This window comes from Lipophrys pholis, assembly GCF_963383615.2.
Source record: "Lipophrys pholis genome assembly, chromosome: 10".
NCBI classification, from domain to species: domain Eukaryota; kingdom Metazoa; phylum Chordata; class Actinopteri; order Blenniiformes; family Blenniidae; genus Lipophrys; species Lipophrys pholis.
The window spans coordinates 8,647,515-8,673,860 of NC_137640.1; the positions used below are offsets into that span (position 1 = coordinate 8,647,515).

Genomic DNA, 26,346 nt, shown 5'->3' on the forward strand with positions numbered 1-26,346 from the left:
ATTTTGATGTCTCGCAGGTACCGTGGACACAGCTTAATTTTACTCACAGTCACAACATATTTAAAGTTGATGGCACGAGCACTAATTTGGGTAAAAAAGATAAATTTCACTATAGTTAACAGTCACAAGACAATTCTTTTCAAGTACCACAAAAGTAAGAACACATCGAACTAAGGATGCACCAATACCAATACTAGTACCGAGTCCGACGCTATCAAGGTACTCATGCTCGTAAAAAGATCCCTGATACAACCCGGCCAGTGATATATGACGTCATGCATCAGCAACGTCGTCCCCAAGTACACAAGTGAGCACAAGGAATATCAAGGATTTGGAGATCCTTTAACGAGAATGACAAACGTAAGGCAGACACCTTATATCTGGCAGAAAAATTAAGAGAAGGCGAAAGATAGTTCTTTCAACACCAGCAATTTAAACGACATTTGAATCGGAGTTCGCCCGATGTCGCTCATTAGTTAAACTGCTCAGTGGATCCAGTAGCACCAAGACCAGCTACATGCTAACGTGTTTCAGGGCTCACACACCAGCGACGCCTAACCCTAACCCTAACCCTAACCCTACACATGGTTAACGTAAGACTGCGCAACGGTGATGGACCCTGACCAAATGTTGCAGCGTTCGTGACTCCGGTTGAAGATTTTACAGTCCAGGCTGTGCCAGTAATAAATACTGCTGCACTTGATAATTAATTAAAATACAAAATCTAAGCACGGCTACATGCCACGAAAGTGGCAGGAGGGCTCGGCACCTTTATTGACACACTGGCTAGATGCTCGCCTCCGGCTCCCTGTGTGTTTCTGACAGCAACCTTGTACAACCTGCACTGTCAGTCGAACAAAAGTCGTATTAACAAACAAGCTGGACAAGCCACAACTTATGACCACGGTCACAGCTGCAGCAAGAGTCTTCTATCAATTATTGACTGGAGCTTTGCGAAGTGCAACTGGAGTTCATGAAGGCTGCCTTGCATAAGGCACTTCTGTTTTAGTGTCTTTCTGCTAGAAACTACCATAACACTGATGATAGACACATTTCTCATGCTGAGGAGACACTGAAACACACAGTCACTCTTATCATCTGTTTCAACAATACATCCACTACCTCTCCTCGACACATTGCGCGCATTAATTTGAAGTTTTCCTCGAGTCAACAACCTTTAGGTTAGAGAAGACCCAGACAGCCGAGAAAAGAAAAAAAAAAGAGTTTAAAAAGTGAAAATGCATAAGAAAAGCTTGGAGGATGAGCGGAGGAGTGGTGGCCAGCACATTGGACCACCGAGACGAGATAACCTCGGCTCAGCACTCTTGATTCAGATGACTAATTCACAGCCGGCGGCAACACTGACAAATGAATCTAACACGGAGCAGTGATAAAGACTTTTTTAGTGCAGACACACTGTTCTAATAAAATCTGTAATGATCAGTATTTTAGAACAGATGATGAGATCACAGACCCGACTGAATATTAACGCAACAGATTTCAACCTCTGTGCCTCAATGAAGTTCTGATGTTGGTTATTGGTTGAACATCTACAGGATATTCCTCACATTAGTCATTGATAAACTGAAAATAAAAACCCATACGGCCATACATCTTCTTTATCCAACTAAGGGTTGCGGGAAGAAGAGACTTCAAACTTACACTTGCAGGAGGCAGGGTACACCCGGAACAGGCAATAATAAGTATTTTCTTTCCCATGTTCCCAACTGCTGCACTTACAGGTGACAAAGATTTCCTGCACCTTGTTATACTGTTAGTTTGAATACCTGTGATGATGCTACTGCTTGCACAGTGTGGCTGTGGTTAACAAAAGGTTTCAATGATTGTCCTCATACTGGATATGAACATGTCTACTTTGTGGATTGTCTGTCGCCACTATTGTTAGTTCAGGTTGGTATTTGGACAGCTCAACATTTTCTCAACACTCAGTTCAAAAATGAGAGCAAAGCTTCTATAGATTTATTATAGTATATTTATATTATTTACAAAACTAGATTCAGACTGCTTTTTTTTTTTATTATTAATGGTCCTGTGTATGTTGGCACTTCAAAGTAATTTTGAAGCTTTGATGCATTTTTGCTCTTGCTTTGTATTTAAAGTGCCTGTTCTTTATCAACCATCCATTAAGCACTCTGATTGTCACAACCCTGCATGAAATGTGCTGAACAGACAAAGGTTGAATGATTGAATGAAAGACACAACAGAGCGGCTCTGGAATACAATCATCTTTAATCCCGCTGTGTTCTTACCACTAATAGGAGAGTTGTAACAAACAGTCATATTGACTACAACTGCTACTCCCCCAAAAACTATTAACAATGACCATAAAATGAGAGGAGGCTTACTCAACCCCTACACAATTAGGGTCTTTCTATCTGCGCTTAAAAGTGGCTAAATAAAACATGTCTTCCTGGTGCTGCGACTTAGAGTTGAGTGGTAAGCCAATTACTTTTGAGTGTAACCCCAAATTGGCCTTTTGGAAACAACCTTGAGTCTCAGACTTCATGACAACAGAAATGCTTTGTTAATTCACATCAAAGCGGTTACTTTCCAATTACAGCGTCAGCCACAAGCTTGGTTCACCCGCCCCTCTCATTGTCTGCTCCATGACTAATAGTCGGAGTGCAAGTGATGACTGGTTCAAATCCTAATTATGACCTTTCTCCGGGCACACATTTGTAAATGGCAGCTTGGGTGACTGATGAGAACTTAACTCTGTACTCCAATGTTAGGAAGCGTAGCATTTTATGATCAGCCATTTTATTTGTGCGGTGTGTGTGTGTGTGTGTGTGTGTGTGTGTATGGGTGCTTATCTGTCTAAGTCAAAGAGCCACGGTTCATGGCCCTGGGAGGATGGATATGCCATTAGAGCTGGTGACACACACTCAAACCCTCATCGACTCACTATGGGAAATCAATATGGCTACAGAGTGAGCCAGCTGGATCCAGACAAAACAAGCCAGGCACACTGGTACAACAATAGCAACAACAGTCATAATAGGTCCAACAGAGGTACTCAATATCATATAGAGTGTGCCATTGTGGGACTTAACCTGAACCCCTCAACACACACAGAAAGCGAGCGAGAGCGCGAGGGTAAACAGTTTGTGTGAGGAACAATACAAAGCTGCACGCGCTGGTGTTCAAGTGTCCTTATCTAAATGTCAAGAGGTTTGTACTGCTGAGAGGAGACCCCGATGATTCAAACATTAACCTACATACAAAGGGTGCATGGAGGGACAAGTATACACACATGCAGGACATCTAAAAGAGCACAAACATGCTCTTTACACAGAAATACTAACCGACTGCGCCGTCTTGATAGCCACGAAGCGGTGGTGCCCTTCCTTCCCACAGACGTAGCCAAAGGCTCGGTGGTCCGTGATGTCTTTTGCAATGTAGGAGATCTCGTGGACCGCATGGTGGTGTTGAAGGACCTGGAGCAGAGGAAGAAGGAATTATTTTCATCTTGTGTTTTTTTTCCTTTTCCATTTTCAATGTTTTCCAACTGTTACCATGATTCATGTGTTTTTTCCCTCAACAGTGGCATCAGAAACAAATGGGGTTAAGAAAGGCAGAAAAATAAAAAAACATTTCAAGATCAATGCAGAAATGATCTCCTCGATGTTTGTGGTTTCCTGTCGGGACCAGCTGGGAGAATCACTCAACATACATGTATTCACTACCTGTGTCCTTAAGCTACAAAGTTGATTATATACATACCAGAGGTTGTTTTTGTACATTATCAACATTATTTTAAGTTTAGTATCTGAGCATGAGGGGTCACAACAAAACTAGGAATACATTATCACAGTTGTAAGCGTCCACAAGTTCGATTTTCAACGCTGAAAAGGAATGTAATACATGACATTTATTGTACGTGTTGTTTAAATATGGCTACGTCAAATGTTTGGCCAAACAAATATTTTGTTACAATGCGGGATAAAGCTTAAGAAATATATACCTCAGCACAGTCTTATGATACACTTCAACATATTCATCCTTGACTTCAGTTTAGTACAAACAACACATTACAAAACATCTGAACAAGAACAATAAAAACAAAAGCAATGCAGAACATAAAAATATACAATAACCAAAGTAAGGAGGCCAACTCAAACATGGTCCACATACTGTAGGTGTGGATCAAAAAACAACAACAACAAAACACAATAGCAAGGTAAATCACTCCAAAGTGCTCTGATCTCCACATACTTGTATTCACAACAGGGATTCTGTAGGAGTGACCTAAAGTGTAGGAGCAGCAACAATCTTAATTACGTTGGTCTGTGATGGGCACAGCAATGTCTGACCAAGCCAAGCACAGTAGGTTTCTTAGTCCTGTTAGCTGTGCCGTTGTGCAACGTTGTTATCTGCTGGGGCGTGACTCAGTAGGAACAGGAAGCGGTCGAGACAAAGCCATGTACTAGATGGTCTTTCATCGTTGAAAGTGACTCCATTATAATTGCTGCATTGGTGCGGTCCATTTGTGGAAGTGCGAACGCTGATGCAGACCAAAGAGGAGGATCGAGTCTTCTTGAAAAAAAAAAAAAAAAAAAGTCTTGGCACACTTGTAAATGTGGTGTGGTGAATTCTTAATTAAGTACGATTTAAGTCCTCTCGGTTTCATTCATGTAAAAAACTTCTTTCTACATTTTCTAAACTGTTTATGGGTTTTTCATTTGTAATCCAACTGAGTGAACGGCATCGCTGTTAAAATTGGAAATTATGCACGGCAACAGATGCTCAGCAAGTGTTTTGTTTACATCATTTGTTCCAATGGTGGAAATGAGAGTATGAGCACCAGATCTGAGTGGCGAGTGTTTAATTTAATAAAAAAAATTTCTTCCAAATTTGGTACGTACCAGGGTACAGCACCACAAGAGCGACCACTGCCTTGGAGCGAGAAAAAGACACAATCATCATTTGACAATGACAAGTACCAACTTTACAACTGAGAATCCAAACGACTTTGTAAGAGAGTTGATAAAAGAGTAGTGCAGTGTTCCTGGAAACATTGCGCTCATAAGAGAAACTATCCAGCTGAGTCTGAGGCATAATGAACAGGTTGACCTCTGAGGGTTAATTGAATAGTTTGCTCCTCTCCAAAAACATGCAAATTACTTATTAATAAGGCATATTCCATTAATTACACGATTAAATTAGATGCAAAGAAATATTAAGGAATGAAGTGAGGAACGGGTAAAGTTCTTCAACCTTATCAGGAAAAAGACATCCTGTGCAAACTCCTCCAAGTCTGCATACAGATACAAATACACGCAGAGATCTTGTATGGCACACCGTTTCAAGCTCCCCTGCCCTCTCTAGTTTAGCGTGGGAGGGGAGTGCCAAGCTGGCATGGCCCATGGCAGATGGCACTGTTTTTCCTGAGGACAGAGGGGGGGGATCAGTGACAATCACAGCGAGGGCAAGCTGTCGACTTGATCACTTCATCTGTGGCCTCGCTCACAACACACACAAACACACAGCCACGATTCAAGACTTACTATGCAATAGCCTTCTGTTAAGTCACACTAAATGTCCGCTTTGTTGTTATTGTCTATGCCAGCTGCATGCTGGGAGCAGAGACACACAGTCAACATAATGACCCAGTAGCCCTTGAATGCATGCTAGGGGTTACATCAGAGGCTAAACACACACATCTGCTCTCTCTGAAGCATTTCCAGGAGTGATACAAGGCAGAGGAAAGTGACACCAGTTTAACATGGGGCCACTGACACACACACACACACACACACACACACACACACACACACACACACACACACACACACACACACACACACACACACACACACACACACACACACACACACACACACACACACACACACACAATGCCCCAGCTGAAAGATAATCACCGTATGAGTCACGTTTTCTAAATTTAATAATTGCGAGTAATGATTACTATTATCACCTCTGATTGACCTGAAAACGACAGCTAAGGCTGTGCCTGTGAAAGCATGCGCATGCACAGGCACATGCACGCAGTTCATTGGCAGAGGTTATTGAATTATCTCGGGGTGGGTGGTGTGGTGACAAAGAGGAAGGCTAATTCAATAAGAGCGGAGAATAAAATGACTGCATGGATTTGGATACTCTGTTTTTTGTAGTATCTCAGACCAGTCAAACCCATAGAAAACCTTAAGGATGTAGGTGAGGGCTTCGGGGTAAGGGTGCTAAAAGTCATTGGGGGGGTGGGAGAATGGCTTTGTTTTTAACGGGGTTGGTCAGATTTGTACAAATAATTGAAAACCATAATTTCAAAATAATCATAACTCTTACAACATGATTGTACAATTTTGAGGGGAAACAAACGTGTGTTCCTTCATTTCCGATGGAGACACACACACACACACACACACACACACACACACACACACACACACACACGGGTCAATGGCGACGCTGTTTTACACCCCCAACACTTGGGGTTCAGTGCATCATGAAGGACACTTCAACATAAGGTGAGTTGGTAGAACAAACCACCAATCTTGAGATTAGAAAGCTGTCCAGTGGCTAAGTTCAGTTGCACACGTGCAAAATCAGAATGCGAATTCAAAACTATTGTTTTGAGTTTTCCAAAGACACTCATCCACCGTTCAGTTTTGGGGATCAAAAACAATAAAGGAGAACAAACATTTATCTGCATTAACTGGACCTTGATGAAGCATTTGGCATTATAATCTCTCCACCTGTGGCTTCTACTGTAAACACAGCCTCTATGGAGTCATTACTTCCATCTAGAAAGCAGAGACAATCTGTCAGATTTCATCTATGAGACAATTCTTCCAACACGACACAAACAATGTAAATATTTATTTGGGAACATCCTCTGGACAGAATAGTGAAATTCATTCCCGAGAGGGAGGCTGCTGCTGGAGACAACATGTAGAGCAGCTTCTACCATCAAACGCTGCTCAGAGCTGCTTAAATAGATGCATTCTCTGGGGAAGTTGATTGTTTACAAAAACAGGTGGGTGTACCTGAAAAGTCGATATTGGCTCTCTCTCACCAGCTCTGTTGATATGCACTATCAGTTCCTCTCTTGCAATCTCCCACGCACGCACGCACAGACACATACTCTTGGTGTCTCTCAGGGACTGTGGACAGGATGCCCTTCAGCAGTTACTCGCCACTGAACCAAGAAACTGCCCGTTATACTTGGAGGAGAAGGAGGAGGAGGAGGAGGACACTGGCTCTACTCCCTGAGCTTCGTATCCTCCTCCTGGAGGGGAGACATCATCTGAGGGCCTGCAGTGGCTGTCCAGTAAGTCAGCTTTGTGGGACAGTGCTGAGATTGGCACTTAACCTTTGACATAAAAAAAATAATGACTTGAAATTGTCAACACAGTGTAGTGACAAAAATGACTTTATAAACCTTGATTTGTGGATTAATTGATTTTATAGGTGAACTAATGATTAGCAGTTTTTCACTGCACTACAGGAGAACTGATATAGAAAACATAAGTTTTATAATGGATACTCCCCTCCCCTTAGTTGTCTAGATTATTGTCTACATTTAGGGTTGTTTCATAACTTCTGATTATAGCTAGGCATTCGGTTTTTATCTGCCTGGGTATTGATAGATGAGATCAGGTTTTGTGCTGCTCTATCTTAGCCATTCCTTCATGACATCTCTGTTTACAGCAGAGTTATTGCTGAAGTTAAAGCAGAAGATTTAGATTATGGGGGACTTTGTGGCCTTGCTGGCTTTCAGCAGCAAATAACGATGGGCCACAGAGCAGAGTGCTGCAAGCTCTGGATACAAACACTGGCTTGAGGTCAGGATATTAGAAATCTGCACAGAAATGGGTTAACAAAAAGCAGGAGTTGTTGATACCAAGAAAGTCACTACAAACAGTCACGCATGCATGCAACACACAGTGGACCAAACTTTAAAATATCTCCTTTTAACTAAATTTATATGCGCGTGACAGAGAATAGCCACAGAGAGGAAACATGTCTCATATAATCGAAAATACTATTATACACATCACCATTTTTTTGTGCCCAATTTATTAACTATCCTAAAATGTAAAAGTCAATGAGATCTGAACTTCCTATTGACCTGGTATTTTTGTTTGCTCTGTGTTTTCAAACTAAAGCACCTGGATTTGTTGTGCCTTTTTCTGGTAAATGATGTCACTACAACCACCTCTTGCAACTGTTAATCAGATATAACGTTTTGAATGGCCTGTGTGCACAATGAAAAACAGTTATGGGCAAATAAATCATATGAAGGGCAGTGGTGGCTGATACTCATCAGTATGGAGGAGAGAATTCGGCTCATTGATCTGGTCCAACTGATTAAAGGTTTTGACTCTTCCCCAAGAGGGATCAATAAAGTGTTCCTTTTCTTTTTCAGATGACCATACGATCAATCGATAGATAGATCGATAGATCGATAGATCGATAGATCGATAGATCGATAGATAGATAGATAGATAGATAGATAGATAGATAGATAGATAGATAGTTGAATAGACTTGAATCATTTCATCTTTCTGATTTGATACTCTGAGGGAGCAGTGTGAAGGCTGACAAGCAGACAAGTTCAGTCCGTCACTCTTGTGAGTTCTTGACCTGACGTCCTCAAGAACTCACTGACAAAAAGACTTGCACAGTGTTGTGGTGAGAGAAAGAGAGCGAGAGCGAGAGAGAGAGAGAGAGAGAGAGAGAGAGAGAGAGAGAGAGAGAGAGAGAGAGAGAGAGAGAGAGAGAGACATGCTGGTCTGCCCTCCGTTAGATTAATGTCTCTGCTCTTCTTCTCCTCCATCTCAAGCACCACCTCCCTCCATCCTCCACGACCTTCCCTCCTCTGAGAGAGGCCATCCATCCATTCATTCACCCATACATCCATCCGCCCATCTGGCTGACTGATGCACAGGAGGGGAATGAGACTGTCAAGATCCCTGAACCTCAGCAGAGTCATTCCCTCTTTCTGTCTCTCTCTGTCTCTGTCTCTCCCTCTATCTCTCTCCCTTCCTCTCGAGCCATTACAAGTGGTTGAAGGACTGATAGTAAGGGCAGCATATCTCTATAGTTAATATTAATGTGCAGAGACAGAGGACAAGGTCTCCCTGTAGAGAGCTTTACTTTGACATATGCTCAATGAATCTCCACCTCTAACTATTTCTGTTCATCTTTGTTCCTCCATCACGTTTTTCCTCTCTCAATCTCTTTCACAGCCTTCTCTTTCTTTGTTTCTTTTCTTCTTGAGAATTGTATTTTTACTTCTATATTTATCCGTTGGTTTCGTCTTTGCTCCCTCTCTGTCTTGTTCTGTGAAGGCATCAAAAGATGGGGTTATGTGGATTTTTCCAGAGAGCCAAAAAAGATTGGACTGGTAATAAATGAACGCGGCTGGTTGCCATGTGGGTGGCCACTGTGCAAGTGTATTCGGGACTTTCTCTGCAATTCTTTATTACTGCTGGGTCTCTCTCACACACGCATGTACACTCAAAGATTGCACGCACGCACGCACGCATGCACGCACGCAGTCAGTGATGCTCAGCTGCTGCTGAAGTATACATCTTAGGCTTATCATGTCAGCAACTAATGCAGGATGTGTGGCAGTGAGCTTCTTCCCATTGTGTCTCACACAGATCTCATATGCAATCAGACTCATTCACAGCCACATAGCTACAGCTGCATATTTACACAACATACACAACAGCAGGTGCCGTATAATGTATTGAAAAGACAGCTGTTTTGTTACAGCTGCAAGCCAAATATAACACTTACATAAACAGAATATTTCATTGAGCTTCGAATGAGCCCGCTGAGCAAAACACTTCAAATTGTTTTAAAATAATGATTTTTTTACAACTTACTGAAATTCAATAGGAACACACATTTTCCACTGTTAATACAAAAAGAAGGCACAATGGCTTGTGTAGTGATCAGAAATGTCCATGTTATGGAGAATGAAGGCATCATATTTCTTGCTCAAGGGCATAATGACAGGTATGGCCAGTTGGGGGATTCAGCCTTGATAATATCTGTCAGAGGATATATGAGTAAGAACATTTAAAACGAAAATGACAAAATTATGGGAACCTGCTTCAAATGTACTAAATCATTGAGTTACAGCTACCACTGAGTGATTCTCAGAACTCGTCGACAAGTGGAGAGAAAAAAAAGAGTGTTACACTGATTGTTGAACTCGGGGGAGCTGCATATAGACAGTTAAGTACAAAAACACATAAAACAAATGTGGGTTTTTTTCCACATCTGGCCATTATAAAAATTTGATCTCGCATTTAACAAAGATGATATCTTAAATAGATAAAATTGATATGGTACAATTATTTTGTCTGTTTTAGTCATGTCTGTCTTTTCACGTCAAGTCATGTGTCACCTGGTTATGTCTGCCTTGAAAGGTTGACGTTCCATGTCTGTGGTGTTTTCATGTGCACTGCTTCCCTTTGGATTCCCGTGTCTACTGTGCTGTCTCTGATCTCCATGTGTCTCACCTTAAAGTGTTGTCAGCTGTGCCTTCTTGTCTCCCAACTCATTGTGTGTGGATAAATGTGCCATCCTCAATCTTGCTCGTTTGCATCTTGCATGTAACTTTGTTACCCACCAGCCTGCTGTTCTGCTCTGATGCCAATCTTTGAGGGGGTACAGAAGGACCCACCTACATCTTTTCCCATGTGAACCCTGGTTCCATTGGCTTGTCTGCCCAGCACTGAGGGGGATAAGACTCGGAGGTACCACCCTCTGTCTGCCCAGATGACGTCAGTGTTGTCGAGGGGACCCTGGAATAACTGCCTGTTTGTTCTGATGCCATCTATGAGGGGTTTCCCCATTACCCTGTAATGACCGTTCCTATGCACATCTGTGAGGGGTCCTGGTGGACTAATTTACGTTTGTTCGAGTGACCATCTCTGAGGGGATCAGGAAAAGACCCACCTACATGTGTTCTTATGCCTTTCTATAAGGAGGTCTGAGATGACCCACCTTCATCTTTTTCTGTGCTCATCTATAACCTTGTTTTAACTGTGCAGTATGTGAAGGGTACGGGAGGGGTTTTCACGCGTTTCCACTGCCAAAAGTTGTGGATAGTACCGAAAGTACCATACCCAACTGCTATCTTTTTTCGTAAACCCCTCGTTGAGTTACCGAGCACATCAGTACAGGTTCCATAAGAAAGAGCTACAACGCAGACGTCTATTGATTGGTATTGATGATCGACATTCTCAACAAGGTGGCTATATTTAAATAGGTTTAAAAATAGCCTTAAAAACTCTCCCGTTGTCATTTGGATAAGCTGCTTTGCACACACTGGTTGTTTTGTTAACTCAGTTTATTGAAATGTCGGTGTGCTACACAGCATCCTGGTCTTCTGGAGAGGTGCAAATGCTTCTCTCCATAATAAGACGGAGAGATTCAGCAGGAGCTGTACGTTATGAGAACGCTTTCCAATCTGTTTCGCAGAGAATGGAGGCTCATGGTTTTGGTCAGATTCCTGAGCAGAGCCGCAACAAATGTGTCCTGCGTTTACTGGTGTGAAATGACGTGACATACCTGCGTTGCTACGTGGCGTTCACAACTCCACCTACATTTTAAACACACTCTCTGTGGTGGAAGCGCACAGCAGAGTTGGGTCTGGATGCACTTTGCCTAACCGTACTGTGCTCTACCATCACATACTGCACAGTGGAAATCTGATTTATGAGGGGATTGAGGAGAAACCCACCTCTGTCTATCCCTGGGCCCCTCTGTCAGGGGGGCTGGAAGGACCAGACTATGCCTCTTCCTGTACCCATCTCTGAAAGGGTTGGGGAATACCTGACTGTGTTTTTTCCTGTGCCAATCTCATCCATCTCAGAGAGAATCGGAGTTCTCGTATGTTCCTGAGCTTTTACCCTCAATTATCGAGTCTGTCGAAAACCTGCTTAACACATCTCTGAAGTGGTCTAGGTGAAGGCACCTCCATCTATTTTCATACCCCTCTCTGCGGTGGTCCAGGATTACCCAACTTCATCTGTTTGTGTTAATAGATAAGAGAAGACTCCTTTTGTTACTTCAATGAAAAGGTCTAATGAGACCCTGCCCTGTTTGTGACCATAACCGTCTGTGAGGTGGTCCAGGTGAACCTACCTCTGACAAACTTTGACACCCCTCTCTGAGATGGCTGGTGAGGACCCACCACCATCTCTTTGTACGCCCTTTTATGAAGGAGTCTGAGAGGACCCAGCTCCATCTGTTGACAGGTCTATTTGTGAGCGTGACGGTGCCAAGTGTCTTATCAGATGCATGATTGAGGTGGTCCTAGTGACCTGCCTCTATCTGTTCCCTTGATTTTTTTTCTGACACAAGATCTCCCTTCTGTCTGTTCCAGTGCCAATCTTGGAGGGTATCAAGGTAGACCCTCTTCGGTTTGATCCTTGCCCATCACTCAGGGTTCCCAGGGGACTCATTCCCAAATGTGACAACTGGGATGCATGGAAGACCCACTTCCATTTGTTCCTCTACCCGACTTCCAGGGGGTCCCGGAGGACCCACCTTGATTGTTTCCGGTGCCTGACTCCCAGAGGGTCCCAGAGACCCACTTCCATTCGTTCCCATACTTGACTATGGGGAGGTCCCGGAGAACCCACCTCCATCTTTTCCCATGTCCAACTCACAGAAGGTTCCGGAGACCAACTTCCTTCTGTTTGTGTGCCCGACTCCCATGGGGTCCCGGAGGACCCACCGCTGTCTGTTCCTGTATCCAACTCCCAGCCGGCCCCGGAGGACCTATGTGTCTGTTCCCAAATCCGACTCCCAGCAGGTCCCGGAGGACGTGCGTCCACCTGCTTTCGTGCACTTTCCTGTGGCCATGCCTCCATCTTGAGCCCCAGTGGGGCTCTGCTTTTGTTTGCCATCAGCCTCCTGCTCTGCCCCCAGAGCTTTAGCATCCGTTAACCTTGCATCTGGGCCGCCCCCACCCCCGGGCAGCCCTGTCCGCTCGCCCCATTCTGATAAAGACGTATTCTGTGGACACTGTTTATTCATGTTTTTGGATTATGTAACTATTATGATTTGTACCATCGTTAATGATTATGTCTGCTTTGACAAGTTCATGTTCCATGCCTCTGGTGTGTTTTCATGTGCAATTACTCACTAACTGTATTTTGAGGCTCTTTCCATGCATCTCACCCTAATTACATTAGTGTATTGTCAGTTGAACTTTGTTGTCTCTCTACTTCCTTTGTGTGTTTATATGTTGACTTCAGTCTTGTCAGTAGAAGTTGGTCAAGTAGCGTCAAGTATATCACTTCAGTGAGTTCCACCTGTTCCTTGATGTTCAAAACCTCGGACTATTTGAACTGGTCATGCTGTTACAACCGAAGTCTGTCTAACTATGTTACAAACACACTACCACACTAACAAGTCTGTCCACCGAATCCACAATTGTTTTCTGTGTTCCGTCAAACAAAATCAGGGTAAAGAGTGAATATGCAACTGAGGGTAGTTTAACTCAAATATGATTTTAAAATCTAAAAAATACATCCTTTTTCAGGTTCTTTTTGAACCTTGCAAATAAAAAAATCACCAAAATAAAAGTTCTGGAAAGTCTGATGAAGTTCAGGGAAACCAAATTTCCCATTATGTTAAAGTAAAATCAAACTTTATCAAATTTCCAAACTTTCATATTCAAAGTATTCACGATAAAGGGCTAACTAAAAATAATAGCATCACAGATTTCATTCACAAAGGGCAACTATTAGTATGATTTCTACAGTGATATAGCCAACGAAGTGTCCTACAGCTTAATAAAGTTAATTCCAAAACAAAATCAAATTGGAATCCCTTGTTTTCATAATGACCATGTGCAAGTTTCCTTGTCCAGTATGAAAGTTATGTTCACATACAACACAACAAAGAATGCAGCATCCATGTTCATGTCAATGGCTGAAATACAACTTGAATATGATCAAAACTACAAATGAACTTTCACCTTGCCAATTGGCAACTTCAAGCATGCAGAATTTATTTGCAGCGGGATCTGGTTCTGGCTGGTAGGACCTGTTGTACGAGTATTGGTCCATCAAGCGAGTGCTCTGGGACAGAGTGGGCCCCACAGTAGCACCAGCTGTTGATTGAGAAGTGTAAAAACAATTATGTGCTCTCACATCAAATCTCAAGTAACACCACAAAAAGTTTGTAGATTTGAAACAACCCCCTTTTTTGAAAAAGAGTCACACTGAAAACTTGGTAAATATAGAGGAAAAAGTCAACAGTGCCTCTGGGTGACTGTTGACTTATGAAAGTGCTCATTTGATATGCAGCAAGGCCTGCATATCAAATGTTAATACCACAGTATAGTGATCAAAATGCAATCAACTACACAGCACTATCGGCTTTCTGGCTGAATTTGAAGAAATCAGAAACTAGAATATTAAAATTAAAGACATACGGGATTGGCTTATTTCACTGCAAGTTTGAAAGGCAACAACATCTCTAATTGTGGAGGCCTTTGAGAGCTTTTTAGATCTTGGTTTCTAGGAAGTGTGATTCACTAGCAAAGAGAGCAGAGTCTGGATTTCGTTGTTATGAGGTCAGAATCAGGACGAGTCACATCATTTTCACTTTTTGTTAAACCTTAGATTCAAGTCTTATATAAAAGAGTAATATACCAGGTCAGATAGAGAAGATAGATGATGCTTTATCGTCATTCAATACGTACTCCCGTAGGCGCATATAAGAACAAAATGTTTTTGCACAAGGCTCAAAAGAACCGGTGCAGCCATATTTAAATGTTTTAGCGCTTGACAAGGTTTTTTTTTATTGACTGAAATTATTAAAAAAATATATATATATTTTACATGTAACTTAATATAGAATAATAATAATAATAAAAATAAATAATAATAATAACAAAATAATAATAAAATAAATAATAATGATAATAATAATAATAATAATAATAATAATAATAATAATAATAATAATAATAATAATTTTATGACTATAGATTGGTTTTATTTCATTTGTATGGCATAGAATTGTCAAAAAAATTTCAAAGAAGGAGTTCCTTTCACAACTTTAACTTTCAATATCTGGCTCTTATTCAATATTACTGTGTGTTTTGACAGTACCGGGAAGGTCATGTTACAAATGTGTGAGTCTTCTCCATGGAAGTCCTTGGGGCGACCGTTCGCATAGAACAGAACAGAATAAAAGTATTTTATTAATACCAGAGGGTAATTTTTAATAGTGTTGCTCCAAAGCATCCACACAGAATAAGTACATTTACATTAATTATTAAAAAAAATACAGTATAATATAAAATAATATACAGGTAGAAGGGCTTGAAAGTAAAATTAGTTTTCACACAGAATAGTTGTAGACTTCGATGGCCATAAAGAAAGGATCTCCTATGGCACTCTGTCGTGCTCTCCTTGGAGGGCCGAGTCTGCTGCTGGAGCTGCTCCTGCTGTGGACCAGTACATCATGGAGGGAGCATGAGAGACATTGTTCAGGATGGACCGCAGTTTGGACCCCTTCCACCTATATAGAGACCATCTCAACACTCACAACGGCGCTGGCCCCTTGAAATACTTTGTTGAGCCTGTTGCTGTTGAGCACCTTCACCTTGCTGCCTTTCATGACTAGTGTAAGAGCTATACATCATTTATTTATTTTTGCTTTATGGCATTTTGGGAATTTTCTAGATATCAGAAAAGGTCAAAGAGTTATGGTCAGGAGAGATGCACAAACCAAATAATTTCAGCAACGTGATAGGAATATAAGGGTTACTTTAAGGAAAGATAAAATCATTAATGTAAAAAAAATATGGAAAAATACTTTCCCCCCCAGTGCAGCTGCCTTAGCGATCAACTGTAGACATGTGCAGAATGATGTACAGTGGGGAAGAGGTTTATAGAAGCTGGACAGCAAAGTTTTGCTAAATCCAATCTTTTAAACAGAAAAGTAGGCATGTAAGATGAAAACACATAATCCTGGAGCATAACATGGAAGCAATGCTGTGGCTGTTAGCACCGAGGCAGACAATGGGAAAGCCATGTTCTCTCATCTACTGAAGCCTTGTTCTCAGGGTTTCAATTAGGGCCTCCTGATTTCCCCAGGGGCCCCTCCCTCTCATGGAGATGCCTCATTAATAGAGAAAACACACACACACACACACACACACACACACGGAGGAATGTGGCATGCGGCAAAGCGTGAACACACACACAAACAAACAGACACCACTTTTGCTCTGGAGCTTACCCCTGACTTTTCATCGAAGATCTTGATCCCTCCAAACGAAACAGTCAGAAACACCTTCTGTTTGTGTTCTCCTTTAGACCGTGCTGCTGCAGCTACACCCTGAGAAGAACCGCTCATGTTTTAAACAGAACATTACGGGATGTGACACAGTTACAGGCGCATACATCAAAGGCCTCTCAGCTCTACAGGCCAATGATGATTTTCTTGATAAATTATGAATTTGTCTTCAACTTGTCAATAACTGCCGATATCTGTTTTTACAAAACGAGAAATCTGCTTCACATATTGGTGTCATTTTGTGATCAGACACTTTACAATGACATAGACAGAATGTCATACTTTTCCCCATGAACAGTCACCTCAAGTGTCCTTTTGAGGCATGTTGGTGTGATGGTGAGGCTTTAGCTTGTGAATTATAGCAGACACATCCTCTATCCACACCTAATACCTCATCCATCACACGAGTGAAAACACACTCGAAAACATTTCTGAGAGTAATGGCAGAGAAAGAGCACCTTCAAACCACAGGTTCAGAAGCGGCAAGAGCATTTTTCACTGGAAGAAAAATAATGTGTTTAGTTGTTACCTTTCAAAAGTTATTCAACAGGAAAAACAAATATCAACCAAATGTCAAATGTCCATTATCAAACCCAGTTCACTCCGTCGCTGCTCAGTGTAACAGTTTTATATCTCAGCTTGTTAAAGGGCTTTATGGAAAATGTCACTTCATGACAACATGACTGCTTGAATGCACTGAACATGTCACCACATACAGAGGATTTATAAGCAACCCCCCCCCCCCCCCCCCCCCAACTCCATTTACATAGGTGAGTCACAAAAAGCAGAAGAAAAGACAGGAGCAACATGACAGAAATGAAGGTGTTGAGCTCGGTAAGGGAGGAGCGCCGTGAAAGAAGAGATCAGAGAAAAAGAGTTGATGGATTTCCTGTCTGAATAAATGAGGAGAAGGGAGGCTGTTTGATCAATGAGCTGTCTATCCTCTTCTCACCCTTACAGGTCTAATGCCGGGTGGGGTTTTGCTGCACGTAAACTAAACGTAAATTTAATTTTAGCAATTTAAATAACTTCTGCAGAATGAGTTAAAGGATAATTAATAATGGATAGGACTTCTTTTCACGCTCACTGTGTTTTCCAACTGTTCCAGCGCATATTTGTAGAGAAATTATGTGAAATCAAGGCTTTGCACACGTGTGTGTGTGTGTGTGTGTGTGTGTGTGTGTGTGTGTGTGTGTGTGTGTGTGCGTGTGTGTACGTTCATTATAGGACATTTGAACATTGCCGAGTAACAGATATAAGACGTGTGTTGTGTGTGTCTCCCTAAATGTGCTTGATTCTTTATTAATCTATTTATAAATGAATATAAATTAATATCTTTCTCCTTTTTATCCTCCCTCTCTCTCTCTCTCTCTCTCTCTCTCTCTCTCTCTCTCTCTCTCTCTCTCACCTATCATCCAAATGGTTCCCCTCCTACCTGCCTTCTCTCCTCTGTTAACTGCCCCATCTGTCTACCTCTCCCACTAATTGTCCCTGTCCTTGCAAATGAGACATTCACCCCAATCTCCTTCTCTTCCATATGGCTAACCTGCTCACTCCTCCTCTATAGTTAGTCCTCTTCCCGGAAAATTTTTTTAAATAAAAAATAACATCCCCATTTTTTCGGGCCACGTTTCTCCTCTGCCAACTCACACAGAGATGACAACAAACTCTACGTGGGTCACATTTTGCACAACATGCATATTCAAAAAACAAACTTTAGAAAATGCATGAAGTTGAACTATTCTAGGACAATGAAGGTGACTGACGCTCAGTTGGGGCAGAGCCGTAGCGGATAGTCCTTTAATTTCTCCTCCATGCTGTGGTCTTCCACATGTTTTTGTTTTTTTAAGATGCTTTAACTTCTGAATTTTTTGGACAGAAGTGTCAGGGTAGGTACAAACAGGACAGTCGCACAGAGGGTGGCCTTGTTGGTCCAGCTGCACTCTGGTGTGTGCAAATGTGTTGTGAATGGAGCTGCACCTGGGTCAACTATGTTGCACCTGGGTCAACTATGTCGTAAAACTATTTTTTGAACATTTAATTTCCATGCTTCTACATATTCCTGGTAAAAAAAACTTAATATAAAGCCCTTTATAGGAGAGCGCAGTGCTCTAGTTTTGACATTTTAAGCAGCAAATTGTACTAAATATAGGTTAGACACACACACAAGAGATATCACAGATACCCATGACACTGCAATGACCTTTCCACTGGATGAACACCCTCCAAGTCAGGATGTGCCAGAAGACATTTGACACCATTTTACAGGTACAGTAATAATAGGAAATCTGATGTGAAAATACTCAGATCAAAATTATTTCACAATTTTCGAGGCATATATCAAGAGATCAAGGAAGAAGTAGCCCACAGACACAAAAAACATTACCTAGAGTAATATATTTTAAGCCATTTAAGCTATAAAAACTACATTCATGTTTAATTTGTGACGATCCAATGAAGAGGAGACGGTGAAATTCTTTTCTTACCTTGAGCTTCATCATTGAGTCCTGGCAGAGCTTGTCTCCACGGGCGGCAGTGACCTCGTCCAGGCCGATGAGCTTGGCCTTGTAGCGGACGCCATCGCCCTTAAAACGCCTGATGAGAGCTGCTTCGCTGCGATCCTGCCCTGCAGATACACACACACATACACACGCACACTCTCATGCTGCAGTCTACAGTACATCTTCCAGTCAAGGACCTCAGAGCAGTGCTATTACCTCAGGATCATCAATCACCGACACTACAAAAGACTTGTGATCTTTGAAAAATAACAAAAATAAAAATAACAACCACAGCCCAGGTCAAAGCTACTGAGCTTAGCGACATCTTTTTAGGCAGCTAAGTCATCGGTATCTTATGAATGACAGTGGTCAATACTCTCAGACACGAGGATCAATGATGCTCGGTGGGATTAGAGCAGAAACTGTGACTGTTCTCCTTGGCCACTTCAACAAAATAATAGTGTGACATTTTGCTCTTATCTCCCTTGTCTCTTGCAGCCCTCCCTCTCCTCTCACTTGCCATTGTGAACCAGGTTGTCGGCATTGTGAGCACGCAGTAGTGAGTGTCATATGCCGACCTTGCTCTTGTCCAGGGAAGACTCTATGTTATCTCCTGCATTGCTCTCCCCGCATTATACAGAGCAAGTGAGAGAGAAAGCAGCCGTGAGTGAGGTGGCACTCCCCTGCTGGTGTGCTCTGTGTCTCTCTCTCCATTCCCTCTCTCTCTCTCCATCTTTCTTCCATTCTGTGTCTCTATCTCTGACCTGCAGCATGCAAACACTTCATCATCACATTTGGCAAAGGGAAGAACTTGTGCATTCGTGTAAGTCCCCGCATTGTGTTTCTGAGTGAGTATGTGTGACTGAATGACTGCGAGAGTGACAATGAGAAGGAAAGGCATAATGATAATGCTGTATATTCAGATAATATATGGAGGCATTAGTTCTGTTCTCTATAGCAGCCTGACTCTTGGAAGGTCATACTGATGGAGAGGTTCCACTCCTCCTTTTCCCGTTCTTTCACACTCCGTCCATTCACAGAAAGTCCCCACAGCATTGCAGCATAATGAGCCCTTTAACTTTGGCATCATGTTATGTGACACTATTGAATTATCTCTGTCCAACTCTAATCTCCCACCTCCCTCCACTTTGTCTCACTTTGCCCACACACACAACAGACACAAATGCTGCATTTCCAACACCTGATTTAATTAATATTTACAGAGATTTGCTGTGGCTGTACAATACCTGACATTTGAGATTCCATAAGCTCTCATTATGACAGAGTGTGATTTTTTTTTTTTAACAGCCGTATACTGTAAACGCTGATGTGTGCATGTGGCATTCAGAGATCACAACTTCTTTTTTATTGCAAAGTTAACAGTCAGAATGTATTTAGGTGTAGCGAAGGCCATTTCTTTGTCTCAAAAGTTTCTGTGCAAAGTGATATAACAGAAATCAGCAGATAAAAATGTTCCATATTTAAGTTTGGCTGTTGTATAGAGGTTTCTTAAAACACTGCATTAATATTAATCGGATCGTCGTATTTCTCTAGAAAGGCGTGCTAAAGCCGGGTGTGTGGCTTGACTTCCTGTTTCATCGGATTCAAAATAAATAAATAAATAAATAAATAACTGTCAGGATGGCACAAACACTGCAAACTACTGGATAAATAAATATGCTGTACAAGTTTTCTTTGCTGAATTCAGTTGCTGTGCTTAGCTTTTCACGTATAAAAAAGGGGGTTGTGTCGTATGTTTGAGGGAGACTGAAATAAACAGGTTGGTCACAATATCCTGATTCCATTACAATATAAATACGCTGTATGTTTTTCCTGGTAACATGACTTTTTTAAGAAATCTAATAAAAAAAAAAAAAAAAAGACATAGGTGATAGTTTGAGTGAATTTGTAAGGATCTTAGTTGGAATTGCTGTTATTGAACTGTTGATACCCTCTACATCAGTTTTTTTTTTTTTTTATGTCCTGCCTTTTTTTATTAAACACCTCCGCCCTGTCTGACGAAAACAGACCCCTGACTGCTTGCATCACCAATCACACCCTGCATATGTATATTTTAATATAACCATTTGTTACCTCCGTACAGTGATACATGGAGCACTGCAGACACACCAGCCACTGTGTCATCTCAAATCTCCAGGGAAGGGAGAGCGAGCCAGGTGCACTGAAATGTAGACGCATCATAATTATAAAACTAAATCTGCCAAGGAGTAGCGAAGAAGACTTTGCGCAAGGGACGTTCCTCTATTCGTGACAAATGACGTCCAGACAGATTGACGTGTTTACCGTGGTACATATTTTAATGTGAAATAGCTGGACTCATAAGTTTGTTTTTCTTAAGCTGAAATGACTGGATCCTATAAATGCCCTTTGTCCTGCTTTTAGTATGTACACCCAAATCCTGCAGAAGCTGTTTATCGATAACTCTACAAACTGCTGTGAAAAATACATCTAATTGTAACAAGCAGAGTGCAAGTTGTTAGCAAAGTGATATTTTTAAAGCAGGGTACTCAACACCTTTAAAGAAAAGGAGGAGTTATTTAATTTCTCCTTTTCCAGTAAAACACTTCTAACTAATAGGGGGCACGTTTTAAATTAGTTTTAGGGGCAAATGGCACTTTTTTGTGTTACACCTGTATCTTGCTTCCAAAGTGCAATACTGTATATATAATCCTATTGGGACTGCGGTATCTTCAAATTGACTTCAGTAACACAATAGTTTTCTGACAGTAGTGCACCACCAAAACACATGACCACACCAGGATGGATGGAAAAATAACAAGTGCATTGTTCTGAAAACTAATGAAGACACTTGCTTAGTGTGACAGCGCCCCAGGTTTGTGGATATTAATCCATCTAAGAAAAATCATCCCCTGTGAAGGAAAGCGGGACAAACTATCTGCACAAAAGACGGAACAAATACACATCACTGTCCTCCCCATTGATAAAAAAATAAAAATAAAATAACACCTACGCACAGAGAAAGGGAGACTTACATGAATGCCATGTGGATGAACTCATACCTCTGAGTCATTGAATAGACACACTCAGTCAGAGTCCTACTTGGACTAAATCACAACCGTCTGCCTCAGTCCTAGGAGACAAAGGAGCTGAAGAATATCTGTCCTTATTTTGGAGAGGGTGAGAGGGAACAGAGATTTCTATTGTGTCAAGTCTTAGCGGAGCTTGGAAAACAGTAAGTGATTAAACCACTGGAGGATTGTTCCTTTCAAGACGGATGTGCTCATTTGAAGACATTTAAATATTGCCTTCATTAAACATAAAACAGTCCCCCGAAATGCGTATAAAGACGAATTCACACATAAACAAGCATGTTGAGAGTAACACTCAGCAGCTGTGAATATCTCCCCGTTACTTAAACCCATCATTTTCACACTGCATCAACAACATGAAAACGTGTGACTGTATGTGAGAAACATATTCATAATTCTTTCACATCCAAACTCGGGCTGTCGGTTACATAAAAACACAACGGCTTTAAATGTTTTTGCCTGCTTGTGGAGACAAGACCAACAAATGGAAACTAATACACACATATAAAGTTGTGTTCACACTGAATATACACAGCCCAATATATTACATATTGCTAAAATACATCTATTTCAAAAAATGAGGTTTTTTTTCTATCAACGAGCATTGGAGCATTGTTTGGTGAATAAATAAAAGTTTTGTTCACATTGAATGTTGTTAACTTGTGTTCTCGAGGTCTCATAAAACATTTATATAGTTTATTTTTCCATTATGCACACAAGACTGCCGTTGTCTTACTTTCCTGTCTTGGTACTTTGCCTGCACTTGAAGTGAATCAAACCAACGTCACAATAAGACGAATAGAAGACGAAGACGGAGAAGAAGAGGTTAAAATTAACTGTTATATTCTTTTCGTAACATATTTTATCATAAGCATATCTTCTAAACTGAAAATACAAAAACTACCAGAAACTCAAGACGTAGATGTTTGTGCCCATGTCATTTCAGAGGATTAAGACGCTTCTGCAGTTTTGGCCTTACAGCTGAAGAACTGCCAGATATTGAAAGTTGAGGTCTTGGAAAAAGAGGCAGAGGCACTCACTCACTCACTGCACAACCTTTTTTTTTTTTTCCAATTCCACATTCGTAAAATCTGTAAAAAATGCAGGCAGCCTAAATGTAAATACAGTGATAAGAGTGTTAATACTGCGTGGGGAAATTCAAGCGTACTTCCATTTCATGACAGATGAATAAATAAACCTGCATGCTTTGCATTGAACTCCAGAGAAGAATAAGTTAATGTCAAAAATCCTAAAGCAGCACAAAGATGCAATGTGTGAGATGTCGTACCCTCTACCAATGAGTTGTACAGATTTAATAACACTCTCCTCATCCTCTACCAAAACACTGAAAGTTCAGAAAACCACAGAAGGCCCCATTTTAACCTCTAGTTTAGTTTGTCTGTTCTGCACTGCTGCAGAAGCATGGCAGTGCAACATGTAAGACTCATTCCGAGCTGATTAGAACACAGGAAGTTCTAGGTGTATAACTGTTAAGTCTCTTATACACAATCAATACACCAGCTACACTGACAAGTAAATGATAAATGGATGAACAACATACAACATTGAGAAGTTCCAGTGCCGTTAATGAAAAACACATTTTGTACACTGGTTCTTAGTTGCATGTGTATTTTAGTCAAATTAAAATTAAGGATACATTTTCAAGCACTCGTCTGAGCTTCTCGTTCTTGATTATTACACAGTCTGCACTGAGGACTACTTCATCTGTGGGAATGTATCTGTGTGAGGATGTGCGGATGTGTCCAGCTGCTTTAGTCTCACTGGGACAGCGGTTTTCATTTGAGTTTGACATTTAGAGCCGACTCACTCCATCTGCATCCATCACTGTGACTGTGGCTATACGCACATGCATGCAGAGAGAGAGAGAGAGAGAGAGAGAGAGAGAGAGGGAGGGAGAGAGAGAGAGAGAGAGAGAGAGAGAAATAAAGAAAAGAAAAGAAAAGAAAAGGTAGACAGGTGACAGGGTTACTCCTCCTGCTGAGTGGTTTATATTATTACCTTTTGGAAGCATGTTCCATAAAAGACCTCCCAGTGAAGGGAGCGCGTGTGCACGTGTGTCTGCAGGGGAAGCATTGAGTCTGCTGTAATTAAATGGCTTCTGCTGCTGCTGCGACCCCACTGAGCTTCAAACACAACTAATGAAAGAATCTTCCATTTCATCTGTTATGGAAGCTGTGCACACGCACGCACGCACGCGCACGCACACACACACACACACACACACACACACAGACACACACACACACACACACACACACACACACACACACACACACACACACACACACACACACACACACACACACACACACACACACACACACACACACACCGACGTCTTTTCCTCTCACACATGAAGCGTTGGGCTCATAAACACATGTTAGCACACATCCTACTCACTAGACCAGCACACTAATGAAAGGATCTTCAAGAACATCAATCACAGGCGTGTTACAGGTCCACACACACCGTTTTATCACATCCACACTATCAAACATATATTAAAAAAAAAAAAAAAACAATCAAAAAAAACCCCCCACTACAGTAGTCACATCACAGCTTTTCCCGCGACAGGAAAGCAGCGCAGTCCAGTGTGTCTATATGTTTGTGTGTCTGTGTGTGTATGACTGACAGCGCTTGGTATGTAGTGATGGTTAGAACTGTCTGACAGAAGCAACAAGCAGAGAGGGGAGGATATAAAGCAAAGGATGGATGAGACGTGATGGATGGATGGATGAATGAGCAGGGCCTCCTTTGGATAAAATGTCACTCAGGATTATAGTGCTATGACAGGCAGTACAACCCCCCCCCCCCCCCCGCAACCAACCAACAACACACACACACACACACACACACACACACACACACACACACACACACACACACACACACACACACACACTTCCACAGGTGATAGATGGCAGGTGACTGCTGGTACAGTGCATCAAACCCCCAAGGATTGCCCCAGGCAACTGTAACCTTCTGCCTCCTGCGTGGCCTCCATCTCTCTCTCTCTCCACAGGATGTAAATGCTTTCTGACCTCGTCACCACAAAAGTTCCCATCCTTCCTTGTCTATGAGATGATCCTTCCCCGTTTGATGATCTACTAATAGATTGCAAACATACAAAGGTTTCCACATGAGTGGTAGATATCTGGTGGGCGATACTAAGTATAAACTGTCCTCCCTGTCAGCCCATAGCACCGGGGCATTTCAATTACAGCACACATCTTTTTGGACACCAGGACCAGCTAAGCACATAAAACATAGAAAGAAAGAGCTTATACCAAACAAATGTGCCTTAAAGCAGGAAATTCTGATCTTAACAAAAAACATTTAGATAAAGAGGAATAAAATTATATTTGGATTTGAAATGTTGAAATTCTTATCAAATTGCAACTCAACGTGACATTTAGCTGAAAAAAAAAAAAAGAGAAATATATACATTTGTGAAAAAAGTGAATCTGTGAGAAATCCAAAACTGACTATTTAATCATGAACGACCACACTCCTCAAAATATACCAGCTACGTAGGTACTACCAACCTTTCCGATTAAAATACTGCATGCTGAAATCAGATTAAGTTTAATATTATTTAATCAGTTTTGATTGCTATTTTCGTTTTCCCAACTGATTTCTGAGTATATTAGGCCTACAACTTATTTGCGTTTTGGCTTTTATTTCTACCAGTGACACTGTAGTCAGCAAAACAACTGCTCAGCACTGAGAACCAGCAACCACAGTTACAATAAACGTTGATAAGAGCAGCCAGACGTTTATGAACAAGCGGCGTCACATAATCTACTGTCTATATGTCCACTTAACAGCAGTGCACTCAGAGGTCTTGGTATTAATTCCTTAGGAGAACGGCAAACTGTGCTGCTGCACAACTAAGTATGAAAGGTCAAAGTTTAACAAGCTGTAAGAATAGAAAAAAAAAAAAAAGAAAAAAGAAAGAAAGAAAGAAAATGTTCAAAGGAGACAGTGTGAGCAACAATTTCACTGTCTGCTTTCAATCCATTTTTTGTTCAAGTCAGCCTGCGGGTTTATTTGAAGCCCGTTTGATCGTCTGTCGTCTTGTGTTTCATACTCTTATCAAACTTTTCTCTCAACAATGTTGAGGCGTTCCTGGATCACAGCCAGCAACTTCATGAATTATACGTGAAGGAAAGAAAAAGCCAGAACTACAGAGCAGCCGTGACAGCAGAGCAGAACGCAGGTCGTTTTGAAATCTTCCTTTTGATCATATTCAGTTTAAATCAACAGTTTCCTCTCCACGAGGATTTTCTTTGACAATCCAGTATTTGACTAAGGTTTGATAATGCACCAAGAGGTGCCACGGATCGGCCCGTGGAGGTCTTCACGCTGCCCTCACAGGTGCAGTGTTTTTTCAGCCTTAAGAAGCACAGCGATCGCGCAAGAAGTAG

The 26,346-nt window shown here is 41.5% G+C and overlaps 1 protein-coding gene across 2 annotated transcripts in view; it reads right to left on the reverse strand.

Annotated features, from left to right (window-relative positions):
- Positions 1-26,346, reverse strand: part of dab1a (DAB adaptor protein 1a) — a gene marked incomplete at both ends in the record, with an annotated part of 65,013 nt that overhangs the window by 23,933 nt on the left and 14,734 nt on the right. For both annotated transcript variants that reach the window (XM_080473568.1, XM_080473567.1), the window contains 3 exons: positions 3,327-3,458; positions 16,270-16,368; positions 18,813-18,952. In XM_080473568.1, coding sequence (XP_080329694.1) covers positions 3,327-3,458; positions 16,270-16,368; positions 18,813-18,952 — 371 coding nt within the window. The remainder of the gene's footprint in view (positions 1-3,326; positions 3,459-16,269; positions 16,369-18,812; positions 18,953-26,346) is intronic.